Source organism: Musca autumnalis, unplaced genomic scaffold, assembly GCF_047663935.1.
Source record: "Musca autumnalis isolate F117 unplaced genomic scaffold, ASM4766393v1 scaffold_5, whole genome shotgun sequence".
Classification (NCBI taxonomy): Eukaryota; Metazoa; Arthropoda; class Insecta; order Diptera; family Muscidae; genus Musca; species Musca autumnalis.
This window is the reverse complement of record NW_027412088.1, coordinates 54,730,475-54,748,567: the sequence shown is the minus strand read 5'-3', so window position 1 is coordinate 54,748,567 and position 18,093 is coordinate 54,730,475. Positions and strand designations below refer to the sequence as shown.

General features: G+C 36.0%; 1 protein-coding gene across 1 annotated transcript; it reads left to right on the top strand.

Annotated features, from left to right (window-relative positions):
• Window positions 1-11,184: 11,184 nt before the first annotated feature.
• LOC141405108 (uncharacterized) lies at window positions 11,185-12,080 on the top strand. The gene is made up of 3 exons (XM_073989115.1): window positions 11,185-11,319; window positions 11,400-11,511; window positions 11,672-12,080. Exons 1-3 carry the CDS (start codon window positions 11,196-11,198, stop codon window positions 11,742-11,744), a joined length of 309 nt encoding a protein of 102 aa, XP_073845216.1. The 5' UTR covers window positions 11,185-11,195; the 3' UTR covers window positions 11,745-12,080.
• The last annotated feature ends 6,013 nt before the right edge of the window (window positions 12,081-18,093 follow it).

The following is an 18,093-nucleotide window of genomic DNA, read 5'->3' as shown; positions in this document are numbered from 1 at the left end:
TATTTGTTTTTGTTATTTTTTAGATTAGAACACTTCTTCTCGTATGATATTCAAAACGTTTGCAACCGACAATTTTTATTTAGATTTTATACCTGGGGAACTGCCTTTAACACCCGTTAAAGGTAGTGAGCTAACATGTGCCGCTCGTTCACCCATAAGAACGTTAAAAACATGGGTTTGGGCGTCGGGTTAGTAACCCTCCCCTAGAAAAAACATCCTACTATGAAAAAACGAAAGAAAAGAAAAACAAACCCCTCTAAAGTTGACGAACCCCGCAAACGTTTTAAGGGCCATGATCTGCGAATCTGCACCTGGAATGTTCGCACTCTTTATAGAGAAGGTGCAGTCTTCGCATTGGCAGACGTACTTGAAAAGTACAAGGCCGATATTACTGCCATACAGGAAATACGATGGATTGGGAAAGGCGTCACAACAACACCTAAAGGTGACGCACTGTATTATAGCTGCCATCTGGTCTCCAGCTTCACCCCAGTGAATGAAAGACTTGCTGCAATTCGAATAAAAGCTAAATTCTTCAACATCAGGGGGTTACTCTGTATTGCGATGCGTTTGCGTTTGGTATTTCGTTAGCGCAAGATATTTGCGTTAACACACGATTTTGACATATGCTTTTGTATTACAGATTGCGACGGTGCAAGAGAGGAAAAAAGGAACAAAAATAATGGCGAAAGGAGATACTAAAACGTATTAGAGACGCATTTAATTTCCTTACGCATCGCATTTTCCTAACGCATCGCAACAGAGAGTAACCCCCCAGCTTTATTTGCGCTCATGCTCCCACTGAAGAAAAGGACGAACAGACCAAAGATATTTTTTACGAGCGCTTAGAAGAAACTTATGACCGTTGCCCTGCCCATGACATTAAAATTATACTAGGCGATTTTAATGCCAAAATTGGAAAGGAGAATATCTTTGGCCCAACAGTCGGGAAATTCAGTCTCCACAGTGAAACATCTGACAGTGGTATGAGGCTGATAGACTTTGCAGCTGCAAGAAACATGGTAGTTAGCAGTACCAGATTTAAGCATCTCGATATTCATAAGGGCACCTGGCTATCGCCAGATCAAAGAACAAGAAATCAAATTGATCACATTGTGATAGATGGAAGACATGCATCAAGCGTGTTGGATGTACGATCGTTCCGAGGTGCAAACATAGACTCGGACCACTACCTTGTTGCGGCAAAGGTACGTACCAGATTAAACGTAGCAAACAAAGTGCGAACAGAAACAACACGGAAGTTGAACATCGTTAAGCTGCAATCACAACAGATAGCCACAGCATATTCCACTTAACTGGCCCAACTGCTTAATCAAAGCACTCCTCGTCCCGATAACATATCAGGACAATGGCACACCATTGCCCATGCAAACAGCCTCAAAATCAGTACTTGGATACCAGAGACCTCCACCAAGGAATCCATGGTATGACCAGGAGTGTCGTGCTGCTACCGAAGAGAAAAATGCGGCTTATAGGGCTACTTTACAATCAGTAGCAACGCGTAGTGCACGAGATAGCTATCGGGAGAAAAGGAGAGAGGAGAAACGTCTTTTCCGCAGGAAAAAAGAGAGAGATGGAAAAGCGGGAGTGTGAACAAATCGAGATGTACAGGAGATAGAATGAAGTCCGAAAATTCTACCAAAAAGTGAAACATCAAACTGATGGCTTTGGAACTGGCACATCCTCCTGTAGAGACCAGAAAGGTAATCTGGTAACTGATACAGATGGTGTGCTAAGGATATAGAAAGAGCATTTTTCGAAACTGTCGGTATCCAATAGTAGCGAAGTCGACGAAGATACCACAGATTCAATCCAAGAAGATGGTATTGAATGTATACCACCCGGCCAAGATGAGGTAAAGACAGCAATAAACCGGCTGAACAATAATATAACAGCAGGAGCTGATGGCCTACCAGCCAAGCTGTTTAAAACCGGAGGCGACGCGCTGATAAGGTGAATGCATCAGCTAGTTAGCTCCATCTGGCAGGAAGAACGCGTACCCGACGATTGGAACCTGAGCATCCTGTGTCCCGTCCATAAGAAAGGAGATAAGACTTTATGCTCCAACTATAGGGGCATAAGTCTTCTCCCTATCACATACAATATAGTGTCAGGGATATTGTGCGAACGATTAAAGCCTATGGTCAACGAGATAATTGGATCATACCAATGCGGCTTTAGACCTGGCAAGTCCACCATTGACCAGATATTTACCCTGCGCCAAATCCTGGAGAAGACCCAAGAGATGCACATCGACACCTACCACCTTTTTGTCGATTATAAAGCAGCTTTCGACAGCCCGTTTATGAAGGTCGAAGGAGAATCTGCTAAAGTGGGTCTGGCGGTAAACGGCGAGAAGACCAAGCTGATGGTGTCGACGCGCAATGCGTCCATCGAGATCGGACCAACTGTTAAAGTTGGTTCCTATAATTTTTAGGTAGTAAAAGACTTCGTCTTCCTCGGCACCTCCGTAAACACACAACAAACGACATCAGTTATGAAATAAAAAGAAGAATTGTATTGGCCAACAGATGCTACTTTGGTTTAAGTAAGCACTTTGAAAACAAAGCCACAACTCGTCAAACAAATATAACGCTTTACAAAACAATGATACTACCCGTGCTGATGTATGGTTCCGAAGCCTGGGTACTTGCGCAAGCAGATAAGGCAGTGCTTGGCGTGTTTGACAGAAAATTTCTTCGAAAGATCTACGGACCAATCTGCGTTGACGGTGAATATCGACGTCGCATGAACCACGAGCTGTATCTGCTGTACAACGACATCAATATTGTTAAACGTATTGTTTAGGTTTGATACATTCCAACTCAACTTCCCGAGCTCAGTCGATCACGGATGCTGATTGACATCATCGTGCATCACCTCTGCAAGTTCCCTCTGCGGAGACCGTAGAGTGTTGATGCTAACGAGCGGTGGTTGTTGAGTTTTCTTTAATTGGAATATGTAAATGTAGTAGTAAAAATCGACTCAGATCCTCTGCGATCGCTGCAATCCTCTGCGATTGCAAGAACCTCTGAGTTCACTTGTCGATCAACCTTTGAATAGTTCACTTGTCGCGCTTTAACATAACGTCTACGAGTTATACTAACCGGCCTCCGTCGCCACCACAGATTACAATTGGTAATCCTAGTTGATACTAACCGGCCTCTGTCGCCACCCCAGATTACAAGGTAATCTTTGTTGTTATATGAGAAAAGAAATAAACATCACCAATAAACCAGCATATTATTTAATACTAAAACTGATACTGCTTGTGTTTTATTTTCTTGTTCTTTTCTCCCTCCACTGCTCATCATTCCTTTACCGAGTTATCGAAGCCTATGGATTTCCCCTCCCTCACCTAAACACGTATCGTGATGCAACGATTGCGTTGGCAAGGCCATATCATAAGAATGAGCTATGATGAACCCGCTAAAAAGGCGTATGAAGAATCGGCAGGCCTAAGCTTCGATGGAGCACACAAGTGGATGAAGAAATAAAAAGGGGCGGTAATCCAGAAAGAGAAGCGAAAAACAGAGAGAATTGGAGATCTTTTCTTAGTTCGGTCTATGGAACAAATGTTCTGTAATGGGCCAGCTAAGTAAGTAAGTACTTAAAGTTGGGGACAGGAATGAAATCTAATTATTCAATTTTAATTCAGAATATTTTATGGTGGATGGTACGGCCGAACTTAAAGCTTTTGTACTTGTTTTACTCTATTTTCGTATCAAAGAGTAAAATCTCTCTTACTCTCTGAAATTAAGTTACTGCATATTTGTTACTGAAAAAGACACCACTATAATCATGTCCGTCCTTCAGTAGCTTAATGTTCCTGCTTTGCTTATTTCCTCACTAGGCCGCTTATTTCTTGGTATCACACATCGAAGTGTAAAAGTCATGGGCGCTATAAACATAATTATTTCAATTTATCAAATAAAATTCAATTTTTTAATATGAATTGTTCGTAAATAATTAGTACTGAACATCATGGTAGAACAAGAAAAGGTAGCAGCAATACCCAGCTGACTGAACTGGGTTGTAGTGTTAGTGTCAAATTCCATACGACATTTTATGTATTTCATGGTACAATAATACAGGTAGCATTATCATGCCAGCTGATGGTAACATAATGTGTCAATTGCATTCAATTGATGTCAAATGTTGACATCTTATGTTACCAACAATTGCCGATGCGGCTACCTGTGTATTTGTACCATGATGTATTTATTTCTATCATGGTACAAATACACAGGTAGCCGCATCGGCAAATGTTGGTAACATAAGGTGTCAAAATTTGACATCAATTCAATGCACTTGACACATTATGTTACCATCAGCTGGCATGATAATGCTACCTGTATTATTGTACCATGATTTCTATGTTCGATGTATATTAGGGATATATATTTTTGAAGAACAAATTTATTCATCAGAAAAAAAACTATTTCCCATAAAGACGGCTTCATATCATTTACATGTAACCTCCTCCAGGTCCGAACGACATGCCGCACACTAAAACACCGCTTATAGAGGCGGTACAATATTTGTTAATATGTGTGGCATTTTGTTAAACTTGAAAAGAATAAAGCCCTAAACAGCGACCCGAAACATTTTTGCAAAGTATTCTACTTTCTGCGAGAAATTATGCATTTAGTGGAATGATATGGAAACATTCAAATTGAAAATCTAACGAGTATTCATTCATGTTTTTCAAAATATTCAATCAAATGTGAAAAATTATTCGTTTTTTAAATTCCAATAATTTATAGACATATTTGTTCTACCATGACTGAACATAAAAATTACAACCAAATTATATTTTTCAAATTGAACACGTGTTTACGTCAAATTGAATGTCGAAACGAAATGTCAAAAATGAAGCCAGGCGAAGAATTCAGAAGTTCAACAATTTTCAACTTTGAGGCCTGAAGTCTCGCTTCGGTGTGGTCTGTCTTATTGAAAACAGTACAATTTCACTTTTGCGCTTTGAAGCAACAAAAATCCATTGTGTTCTCACCTTACCCTGCGTTTACAAATGCCAGTATTGGCAAGACAATAGCAAAAATGCAAACCTTTTTCACAAATACATTTACAAATTTTTAAATATGAATAGAGAAAAGTGTGAATGTATTGGTGAAAATGGTTTGTAACTTTGCTATTGTCTTGCCAATACTGTCTGTGTGTAAACGCCTAGTTACTTTCCGAACGGATTGAAGTAGGTAGGGCATTTGGAGTTGAAAACGGGCTGTATAGGTCCAAGTTTTGATATAGCACCATATAAAATGCCGCGTCGTCGCTTTAAGGAATTTCGAAGATATCGTCCCATTAGTGTTTCCAATAGTGGAATTTTGTAGCTCATTTTCATCACTCATGTTGTTATAGACCATAAGAAGCCTTCATGTGAATGACTAGAGACGTGAGTCATGATCTGTCCCCTCTTTACGTTTTTCCTTACCGTATCTAAAAAGTTATAATAGGATCAGTTCATTCGATAAGATTACAATACCCAATTTACACTGCAACTTATAACAAGTATTCACACCAAATATGTAACTTATTTGACAGATATTCAATGAAATTGTCTACTTTAAGCTGTGTTCCTTTACTTACCTGAGGTTACCACTTGTTACCATTTTTAACCTGCAAAGCGTTCTTTAACCCCGAAAAGTGGCAAAACTGGAAGCAATTTTAAAGAGAGTGAGAGAGGAGAGAGTGCGAAAATGGCTTTCTCTTCTACCACAGGCTACCAGCAAAATTTCTGCAGGTAAAAAAATGGCAGAACTGATTTTTCGACTTTTGTTTGACGATTATTTCACAATGAAGAAGAAAATGCACGAAACACAGAAGAAAACGTCGAACGCTGACAAAATTAAATTAGAAACTGTGAAATAAAAGACGAAAATTGATTTTGTATGTTTCTTTTTGACATTGCTGCCAGATCTACCATTTTTCCGTTCCTTTACTTTTCTGGTAAAAATGTTCATGAGAGAGCAATTTTGACACTTTTCTCTTTTACCACTCTTACCATTAAAAAAGTAAAGGAACAAAGCTCAAATTACGCCGTTCATTAAAACCTGTATACGTCAAATGAAAACTCATCTGAAATCGACTGGATTTCATTTGACGTTTGAGCAATGGAATTGACAGTTAAAATCGAGTGGATTTCGTAAATGTAAACCAAGCATTATGTAGTACTGAGGATGGTTTTTCTCCGCAAAAAGCGGAAATTGATGAGCACAGAGCATAATAATAGGTGTGTACGATAACTTTCCCAGCAATAATTACTCAGTCAGTTCCAGCAACCTCTCTCAGTGAATTTTACTCTCTCAGGCAAGAAAAATTGCAGAAAGTTATCGAACAACAATTTGCAAGAACTTGCAAGTATGTCAGCTGTTGCCGAAAATGTATGAAATTTGTTTTTGTTTCTTTTGATATTTTAAACCAAACGGAACAAAAACATAAATTTTAAAATTGCTGTTTACTTATTAAAAGCTTTAATACTATCCACAACGCTTTAGAATCTAAAAAATATTCTGGAATTTTCTTGGTCAAAAATGTTAACATTTCGAGTTGTTTACATTGAACAGGTGATTAAAAGTCAACTGATCAGCTGCTAGGAAAATTTGTCCCGCAAAAATTTGCAAGTTCTCAGTCACAAAACTCTCCAAAAATCTCTCCAAACTCGCACTCTTTTGCTGGATAATTTTGTTACCGAACAGCATTCAGTAAAAATTTGTAAAAATTTTTGGATTATCGTACAGACCTAATGTTGACATAGCAGTTGAGAATACCGGCATTGAAACTATTAAGGCCGCGGCACATTACATCAACCACATGAAAACTTCAATAACAAACTTGGCATCACTTACAGTTTTGCATGTGGTCGTTGTTTTCAACGCATGACGCGATTCACAACGGACCGTATGTGCCGGGGCCATTACTGAAGAATGCCCTTAAGTGGGGTACACACGATCAGTTTTGACTGTCAGTTTTGCTCAAATAATCGGTTGCTTGCCAGTGTGACCGCTAATTTTTGTCAGTCATCAGGCAACCACAACATATTTTGTGGTTGCTGGACGGTTGGACAGTTATCGATAATTCCGAAAAATCGACAGTCAAAACTGATCGTGTGTACCCCGCTTTATATTGAAAGTGTTGTAGCTGCTTAAGCTCGGCATCGAAGTTATTAATAATGAAGTGTTCTACATTCTTTCTGCTGAAATAAGTGATGCTGAGATATCCGGCGCTATTTCACAAATATTCAATGTAATTCACGACTTAAATGACGCCGTTTGTTATTACCTGTTTCATGTAAATGTGACTTTACACTTTAGATCACCACCACCACATTCCTATACACACCTACATAGTTAGTTCTGAGGATTGTTATTCTCCCCAGAATAAAAATTTCCAACCGTACTACAATACTTTTCCAAGAATTGTGTTACGTTATGTATTTCCCCCTGCTTTATCGTCTCCGATTTCAACCACAGATAATTGTGTATGGGGTTATATTGGCTATCACTTTTTAAATTAAATGTATTTTAAAGTCAGTATTCGAATAGCCTTTTTGGCTTTAGCTTCTACCACGGCATTTGCAATAGTAGCTACTAACTAGCAATCGAATAAAAAAACTAGAGAATTTATCGTCGTCCGTCATCATGATTGCATTTCTTATCGCTTTCGGTATTGCCTTTTCAATTTTTGTGATAACAACAATGGTAGTGATGATACGTCGCAGAAATATGAATAAACGACATCCTGGTCAAGTTATAGGAGGTACATATTTATATTCAAAATAATTTTGAAATTTTGAACAAGGTTGCTGAATTGTTGCTTTAGAAACAAATTAGAGGTTTGGTTTTGAATCCTACTTTTCGTGTTGCCAAAAAAATTATTATATCCAAAGTGGTGGGTTCGTCGTTATTTTGTGCAGTTCCAAATCAACCACTTCTTTTCATTATACAGCGGCATTTTGTCAACATCTTTTTGATAACAAATCATACGTTTTGTTTATCTTTTTACAGCGCCCATAGTTGTGACATCAGCTACACATACCGCACCTAGTGGCTACACCGTCTCACAGATACCAGTGGGTGCAACAACATCGACTTCAGCAACGGCATATCAAACACAGCCTAATGCAACGTCTTTTGCACCGCCGCAAGGGTATGTAGAAAATATCAATATGTTTTTTTATAAGTTAGATATTGGGGTATTGTGAACTCACGATCATGATTTACAAACTCACTTTACACTTGCACTTAAAACAGGTGTTCTGGAAGGTGCCCTGACATAACTCCCAAAATGATTTTGGGCATTATGTCCGCTTTGCTTTGGGGAATTAACTCCCACAAAAACGCGGACATAACTCTCAACGATTTTTTAATTTCAAAATTTGCTCTGTTCCAGTACTGCAAGTATCTACTAATTTTTACTATTTTTTCGATAACATAAAGGAAAAAGTTTTCGTAGTAAAAAGTAGTAGTTTCTTGCACGTTCTGGAACACAACAAGAAGCTACTATTTTTACTACGATAACATTAGGTGTGTACGACATCTTCGCAAGTAAAAAGTACTTGCAAGCACTCAGCAAGTTCTCGATTCCAACCATGTATTGCTTTTGTTGCGGAAATGTATGCTTCCCTAGATATGGGCCTCCAAAGTTCCACAAAGTCCCTTGTATAAAATGTTGGCAAACCACCGCAAAAAAATATGAAAAAATTACCACAGATAGTGCTTTTTATCCCGTTTCCAACCATGTATTCATATTTTTGTTGCGGAAATGTATACTTCCCGAGATATAGGCCTCCAAAGTTCCACAAAGATCCTTGTATAAAATGTTGGCAAACCACAGCAGAAAATTATTAAAAAATTACCACAAATAGTGATGTTTATACTGATTACAATGATGTATTATTTTGTTGAATGGTGTGTATACTTCTCCAGATATAGAAATCCAAAAAATATAGAAATCCAATAATTTAAAAGAAAATTTTGTTCCCATTCCCGATATTTGCACCTGTCCATAGGAGAAGTCTTGAATCCCGGCAGAAGGCCGGCTATTTATAAAAGAATAGGTTAGGGCCTTTGTGGATCTTTTGAGGCCCATATCTCGGGAAGTATACATTTCCGCAACAACAGCAACACATGGTTGGAATCGGGATAAAAAGCACTATCTGTGGTAATTTTTTCATAGTTTTCTGTTGGGTCGGTAAAGGAAAGGAGTTCCAATTTAACAATTGAAGGTGTCTACCATTTTTTTATTTTCCATTTAAAATTCTTCTTTGATCCATAAAATCTTGTACACACTTAACAGCTATATTATTTGATTTTGTGTCAACAGATGTCAAAATAATCTTCTCTCCTTCTCTGGCCTTCCCTACATCTTGTTCTGACACGAAAATCCAATGCTGTTGTAGCTTGTGCCTTCAAATATAGTGGCTCTTCTTCCACGTTCTTATTTGATAGTGGTCGATTGACTTATGCAGGCAACCCCGTTGACTTGACTTGCGCCAATGATCCGGAACTGAGTTCCACCCGGCTATCGTGTTAAGGGCTCGGTACATAAGAAGCCTGGCTTTCTGGCTGAAAGCATTTCTGCCTCTTATGTGACGAGGCCCTTTGTGTTGCTACAACTATAATTCCCTTTCCAATGCACAAATATAAAACATACTGGAACGCAGTGCGATGTTTGGCATACATATTTATTCTCTCTCTTTTACTTTGCAAGTTTATTATCGAACAGCATTTTGTAAAAGTTTGTGCAAATTTGGGTTATCGTACAGACCTATTTTTTCCTTTTGCTCTGTTCCAGAACCTGCAAGAAGCTACTATTTTTATTACGATAATTTTTTTTCTTTATGTTATCGGAAAAAATTGTAAAAACTAGTAGATTCTTGCAGTTCTGGAACAGACCATTTTTGAAATTATTGCTCTGTTCCAGAACCTGCAATAAGCTGCCTTTATATTTTTTCATTTGACAGATTTCTTCTTTATAATAGTTTTCATTTCACATTTTCATAGAAACAGAGTTGAGCCCCTGTAGATACATATGTATACTGACGGATATTGGGCTGTCTGGGGTGGAAAACAGGAAAGGACATATCAACTCTCCTTGGGCAACTCCCTACGAAGGTCTTTCTTCTAATAATTTTTTTTTTTCATTTCTCTTTTCAGGAATCAAGATTCAAGCACAATGCCACCTAAATTTTAGAGGTAACTTATTGCTGTACAAAATTGAGTTATTTTCTTATGTATATGTATTGAAGATTTGAATTGTAATCTTGATTACATGACATGGCTTCTCCTGAACCTGCAAGAAGCTACTATTCTTTTACTACGATAACAATTTTTCCTTTATGATATAAAAAAATAGTAAAAACTATGTAAAGATATGTGAATTGAAATAAAAAAAATAGTATATTCTTGCAGTACTGGAACAGGCCATATAATTTACAATGTATGCAGGTATGTGTTTATATAAAAATTCTTGTAAAATTCACATTAAAATGATTGTAATGAAACATTTTTTTTTAAATTATAATTAACAACACTAGGTATTAAATACATTTTACTCTTATACCCCGTTTATATAAAACCGGATTTAACAAACCGACTGGGTTTTAAATGTCAATTCCATTATTTATATTTCAAACAAATCCTCATAAAGAAGGTTAACCCTGCAAAAAAGCTCTAATATACTCAAGCGTAGATATCTACCTACAACTAAACTTTTTTTACTACTTAAGTACATATGAATATATATTTTATAAAAACAAACATTTTCTACTTACCATTTAATATTCATGTTTTTCCACTGACTTTAGTCAAACTCAGTGCATTCGAAGGCAATCTATTATCATCATAATAAACTCCGCTTTAAACACTTTAAATAGTGCTTTAAATAGTGAAAGCCATTTTTTTTTTTTTGAACTTTTAAACAATGCTAATTTCACAAGTTTCCGTTAAAAAGCTAACAGCTGTTCTTTTGACAGCAACGGGTGGCCACATCTATTTGGAATGAGTAATGACATGAATGAATGTTGTAAGTCTGCAGACAACTTTTGTTGTTTTGACGCATTGTTGTTGCAAACGTAGCAGCGAAGGAGGAATTTCATCTCATCTTCATCCGGTGTCTCTGTGGTGCATACAAATATTTAAAAAAAAAAAGACACAATGAATAATATGATATGGTATATAGTGGCCCTAAAACTATTTGTGGTCTGTTGGTTAATATACATTTTGTTTGAACGTCGCAAAAGGAAAAGGCAAAATCAAAACGTCATTATAATCGAAGAAGGTAGGTAATTTCACAAATTCAGGTTGCACCAATTTGCTTTGCCTACATACATATACATTTAAAACATATGTTCCACACAGGACCCGTGACAGCGTTTGCAGGTGCTCCAGTAACCCAATTGCCAAAGGATGGTCAAGAGTACTACAGTCAACAATTGTATGCATCTCCGCAAAATGTTATGCCACCACCCATGTAAGTATACCCTTGCAAATACCTATTCTAATTATATACAGGTGCGTTGTGTGTATGTTGCGATGTGTTGTGGTTTTTAATGACTAATTGTTTACAAACATTACCCCCAGCAGTGCAAAAACAAATTAATTAATCTTCCCCCTTTTTGTTTTAATTTTAGTGTACAGCAGCAGCAAGCTTTCTATTCCCATCAACAGCCTCCTCCTCCCATAGAAATGATGTCTCCCAAGTAATCATCATATTTGTGAATTGCAACAAAAATCTTCACAACGCTCACACAACAGGCGCGCACACGTCTCAAATGATATTCGTTAAAATAATAAGATTGATTTACAAAATGTATTATATTTGTAATATAATTACAAACAAAAAAACAATACAATTGTATCTAGAACTGACACTTTCCAAAAAGCATTTGTTGTATGAAAAATATATATGTATGAATTTTAAATGTTATTAAATTTGGTGTAAATTTTGCTTACACTTTGTGGCTATAGTGGAAATTATTTAAACAAATGTGCAATTTTATTTAAAATTATTAAAAATACGTTGACAGGGCAGCTCGAAGAGATCAAAGTCGTTTAAATATGTTTGCGCCGTACCGCATGGGGTTATCGAAATACGATAAGCATTTAATGTGGTCGGGAGATACATCAATTTCATTTATCAAGTCATTTATGTGGTAGAGCTGGCAAACAATCGGTGGCACTATCGATTATTTTTTTTAAATATTCAATATCGATAGATAGTTTTGTCTATCGATATTATCGGTCTTAATATCTATTGAAATGAATAGAAAATACGCGGTTTTGAGGATTTGAGAAAGTAATTATTAATGTTCCTTGATTTCTAATGTTGCTTGGGTTTTTTATTAAGTCATTGATCTCCATAACGAGTTTCTTGAAACGAATAATAGGAAACACACAAACACAGAAAACGATGTACAGCGGATTCACTACCTCATACCCCTCGCCTTTAAACTTGAAGTCGCCATGTTGAAACAGCGCTAATGTGACCTTCGACTAAACAACAATTTCTTCATATTGTCTTCCCAGCAAAAAAATTTGGAAGTTGTGCATGTGGAGTTATGATTTCATAACATCCTTCGATGCAGTCCACACGGAGTTATGAAAAATGCACTCCGTTGGATACAATTTATAAGCAGTTGCTTTAGAGATCCCTATAAAAAAAACAGTCGGTTGATCCCTACCCGCCGCTGGCGAAATCGTTTGTTCTAAAAATAAGAGGGAGTGATCCCAGCAAAAAAGTTTGGAAGAAGTGCAATGCAGAGTTAGGATTTCAATACATCTTTCGATGCAGTCCACACGGAGTTATGAAATATACACTCCGCTCGATACATTTTAGAAGCACTCGCTTAAAGATCCCTAGCCAAGCAAACCAATTTTTTTATCCCTACAGTCGCAGTCTTTTTTTCTGAACACAAGAAAGAGTTTTCCCAGCAAAAAGTTTGCATCCGCGGATGCAGTTAAGTCACTACAAGTCTACGGTACATTTGCCGTTGGAGTACATCTTTTCCTATGAATTCACATATGAATTCTACAAGAGAGCGCGCAGCTAGGATGCACTCCATTTTGCTTCCACAGCACACAGCTAGGATGCACTCCGTTTTCGATCCAAATCACAGCTTTTGATGTAGGTTTTTTTTGATTGAATTTAAAGGCACTCTTCGGACTGCATTATTAATCAGTCTAAAGATGCAATTAAAATGCAAGCCATTGCGAAATATCCCAAAATAAATAAAAGGTATTTATTATTTGTGTAAAACAAGAACGCAAAAAAACTTTATTATATAAACACAAATTAAAAAAAAAAGTTTCCATTAAATTCAATCACATATGAGCTTACTTCCTCCGTTATCGATGTAATCCAAGCGCATCAGATTATCTTTCATCATTCTAATGTTTTTTATGTTGCCTTCCCATCACTAGTTCAGCTTTCGACATGGACTCCAACTCCACTCCATTAAAAATTTCCGTCTCGTGAATTACCGCAAAAATGTTCGCAACTTAAAGCTGAGTACACATTGCCAGTTTTGATTGACAGCTTTGTTGGTGCTTGCTAGTGTGGCCGTTCATTTTTGTCATTCATCATGCAGCGACAAAATGTTTTGTGGTTGCTGGACGGTTGGACAGTTATCGATAACTGCGAAATATCGACATTCAAAACTGACAATGTGTACTGCTCTTAAGTTGTTATTTCTTTATTTTATAACAAATTCTTCGAAATTTATACACTCTTGCTTACCTTTGGAGGGATATGTAGGGATCAACCAACTGTTTTTTTCTGTAGGGATCTCTACAGCAACTGCTTATAAAATGTATCGAACGGAGTGCATGGAATACATCGAAAGATGTTGTGAAATTATAACTCCAATTGCACAACTTCCAAAAATTTTTGCTGGGAACAATTGCGCTGGAGTACATCTTTTCCTATGAATTCACCTATGAATTTTACAAGAGAGCGCGCAGCTAGGATGCACTCCATTTTCGATCCAAATCACAGCCTTTAATGTAGTGTTCTGGATTGAATTTAAATGCAGTCCAAAGATGCTATAAAATGCAAGCCTTTGCAAATATCCCAAAATAAATAAAATACACAGTCTTACATAAGTATACGTACGCCCCATAAATCTCGGGTTTTAGAAAAAGTAATGATATTTATGAAATTCCAAGTACACAGGTTTATTTCGTCTCACTAATAAACAATATTTAATACAACAAAAGTATATTCCATAATATAAATAACGGTAAATTTTACAAAAACCAAACAATGATACTTAAGTCCAATTTACATATGCACATTAAATGATTTCGTTTTACGAAATCCTAGAATCAAATGAAGTGTATTTACATCTGTTTTTTGCGTCATTTGCTTACGCACACAATCGCACATACACACTTATACAATAACACAAACACACGCACACAATATATTTATTCAGAGAAATAGGAATTTCACAACACAAATGTGTTTCGAATAACTTAAATTAATTCTAAAAACAAAAAAACATAATTTTTGCAAGTTTTTTAAACATTTATTTTCACTTTTGTCATCGTTTGAGTATTTTTGTTTTTCTACAACACACACAAACAAACAAAGACATCATAAAACAGTTGCATTTTTTGGTAGTTTATGACAAAAAAACTGGGCTGCTTATAATAGTATGGTGTTTTCGTGCGTTGTTTAGAATAAATGACGCAGCTATCGTCATTTATTTTTGTATGGTAAATGACGCAAAATGTTGCCTGTTTTAGCAAATAAATGACGAAACAGCTCCAAATGACGAAAAAGTTGCTAATGTAAATTGGACATTACAAAAGTATACATACGCCCCAAGGAAATATGAGTATTATCGTACAATTTATGGAATTAACAGCAAAATTTATACATTTTATTGTTTTGGCGAATGTGTCTGGGTGTCCGAGATATATTTTAGAGAGAAAAAAATAATTTTTGGGTGTTAAATGCCGTTATTTAATGCCAAACTTCTTGTACAGCTCGTTAAAGCGGACCCTTGCCGATTTCTTTCAGTTTTAGGTATTTGAGTACACAAAATCCACAATATTAGTGTCAGATTATAGATTTTGATATCCTGGAAAGCTTTTTAGTTGACCTTGTGCATAACACACCTTCCTGGGTGTCGATAAATTCACATTTTCCTGGGATATCTCAGGAAGTTAATAGATTCCTCGGAATTTTTGGCTCAAATTACATACAGAAGACATTGAATTGTGTTTTAATATGGTGTTATATAATCCTTGGACACCAATTGAATCGGAAATGTGAAATATTCTGTTAAAAACCTGCTCCCAAAGCATCAAAATATATGCTCTGTTCCAGAACCTGCAAGAAGCTACTATTTTTTACTACGATAACATTTTTTCCCTTATGTTATCGGAAAAAATAGTAAAAATTAGTAGATTCTTGCAGTTCTGGAACAGACCAATAATCACTACCAAAAAGCATGAAATTTACACTGTGAACAACGTAGTTTTCGTATTATGACCATTACCATCAATATAGGGTCGGAAAGTATCGGATAATTGTACATTTCTAATACAATTGGTGTCCAAGGATTATATAATACCCCGGTTACACTATTGAAGGTTAACCCACTGGGTTTAATAGATCCAGTGGGTTAATCTTTGCTGGTTACACTTAGCTTTTCGAGGATATAAACTGTCAGCTGACGTTTGTTTACGTATACATACAAAATAACTAATAAAGTCGTGTTTTACACTTTTGCAATTTCTCGTATGAGATATCGTCCCCTCTTTGCTCATATTGGTATATTTTACACACAGGGATACATTTTTGTATCATTGTATCAAGCGTACTTTTCGTTAAAAAAGTGTCTAATGTAAAAAAATAAATAATTTTATGATTTTCAAATAACTTTAGATTTATTAACTCCATAAAATCTCATGCGACCAATCGTAAACGTGTAAAACACGACAAACTCTGTTGCAAAAACAGTTGCAACTTTTGGTACTTTTTGAGTAGAGTTGGATTTTTTTGCACAAATACCGAATACAACACTGTATTTTTGGTGGATTTGTGCCGGATTTAAAATAAACCCAGTCGTGAGAGGATTTAATTTTTGTATGGCAAATCTGGTCAGATTTGACCAGATTAAGCAATAAATCCTAATAAAGTGGGTTAACCCGGCAAAAAACTGTAGTGTAACCGCACTATAACACCATATCAAATACCTAAAACGGAAAGAAATCGGCAAGGGTCTGCTTTAACGAGCTATACAAGAAGTTTGGCATTAAATAACGGCATTTAACACCCAAAAATTATTTTTTTTTTCTGTCTAAAATATATCTCGGACACCCAGACACATTCGCCAAAACAATGAAATGTATAAATTTTGCTGTTAATTCCATAAATTGTACGATAATACTCATATTTCCTTGGGGCGTATGTATACTTTTGTAAGTATCATTTTTTGGTTTTTGTAAAATTTACCGTTATTTATATTATGGAATATACTTTTGTTATATTAAATATTGTTTATTAGTGAGACGAAATAAACCTGTGTACTTGGAATTTCATAAATATCATTACTTTTTCTAAAACCCGAGATTTATGGGGCGTACGTATACTTATGTAAGACTGTGTACATTGCTTATTCGTGTAAACAAGTGGTCTGTTCCCGTACTGCAAGAATCTACTAATTTGTACAACTTTTTCCGATAACACAAAGGAAAAACTGTTATCGTAGTAAAAAATAGTAGCTTATTGCAGGTTCTGGAACAGAGCAAAGAATATTAACTTTATTATGTCAAGTTTACACTTACGCTCCAAAATCCACTGGATTTCACGAAATCCTGAAATACACCCCGGTGTTTATACTTATTTTTTTTGTTGATTTCAAACATATCACAATTATCAAGGTAGATGCATATGTATGTGCAGCTGGTCGAACATGAATTTTCAAAACAAGCTGTTGTAAATTGAATTAGTCATCAAAAAAATACGACAATATAGAATTTTAAAGCTTTATTTCGAAAATTATAGTAAAATTATCAATATATCGTATTAATTGTGTATTATACTAACAAATGAAAACATAAAAAATTATTTTATCGTTGAGTCATCATAATAATAAATTTTTGTAGATTAAAGTTGTGTTCAGAACCTGCAAAATATTACTACTTTCTGTAGTTTTCCCGTTTAGTGCTACAAATGCGTTCCCGTACTCCGAAATTTAGCAAGACTTGCACTTCTCTTTAAACGAAAATGGCGCTGAATAACAAACACAATCTGCTCCTGTTTTCTGCTACACAAATTTGGCATAGTAGAAAGTAGCAGCATGTTTATTAGCACCTGAATATGATAGCTGATACGTTGATTTTGACATTTCTGGAGTTATTGCAATTTCCGTCAGTTTTACTTTCCCGTATTTTTTAAGAAATTTGTATGGGAAAGCAATTTTTGACAATTCGCTCTTTTTTCTAACAATACCTTTATAAAAGTACTGGAACACAATGGAAAATATCATTGTAACAAAGGAACTTAATATTTTTTTCACATTGTTTACACATTTTTATAATAACATTTTTTGTTACAGCAATTGACCATCTACCTTGTTTATTGTGATACGTGAAAAGTGTTGCAACTTTTGGTACTTTTTTAAGCAAAGACAGGGTTGTATATCATGAGTACTGTGATTTCGATGTTGATTCCGCTGAAATCACGAAATGAGATGATTTCATTTTTGTATGCGAAATCATGATAAAGTTTGCTTGATTCCGCTCGAAATCACGAAACGCCTTCGAAATCACGAAACGACGCCGAATGTAAACCAAACATTACACTAAAAGCTAGTACACACGGTCCAACAAAACTGACAGTCATCGAGGTCTATTTCGTTAATATCAAACTCTAGCTGAATAATTACTTTCCTAATCACTAAATTATACCTTAAATGTTGTATTTCAATCATTTTTAGCTAACAAAATGCTAGTCTCCAAGCTTAGCCTTCGTCCACCCACTAAAAAACACCATTCAATATGCCTGATGATCGGTCTAACCACCCGTGAAACGTAGCATAGT

Bases quoted from the DNA above. Each gene is read 5' to 3' on its own strand.
- LOC141405108 (XM_073989115.1), top strand. From the start codon at position 11,196: ATGAATAATATGATATGGTATATAGTGGCCCTAAAACTATTTGTGGTC. The intron at 11,320-11,399 runs GTAGGTAATTTC...TGTTCCACACAG, and splicing joins CGTCATTATAATCGAAGAAG to GACCCGTGACAGCGTTTGCA. The intron at 11,512-11,671 runs GTAAGTATACCC...TTTTAATTTTAG, and splicing joins AATGTTATGCCACCACCCAT to TGTACAGCAGCAGCAAGCTT.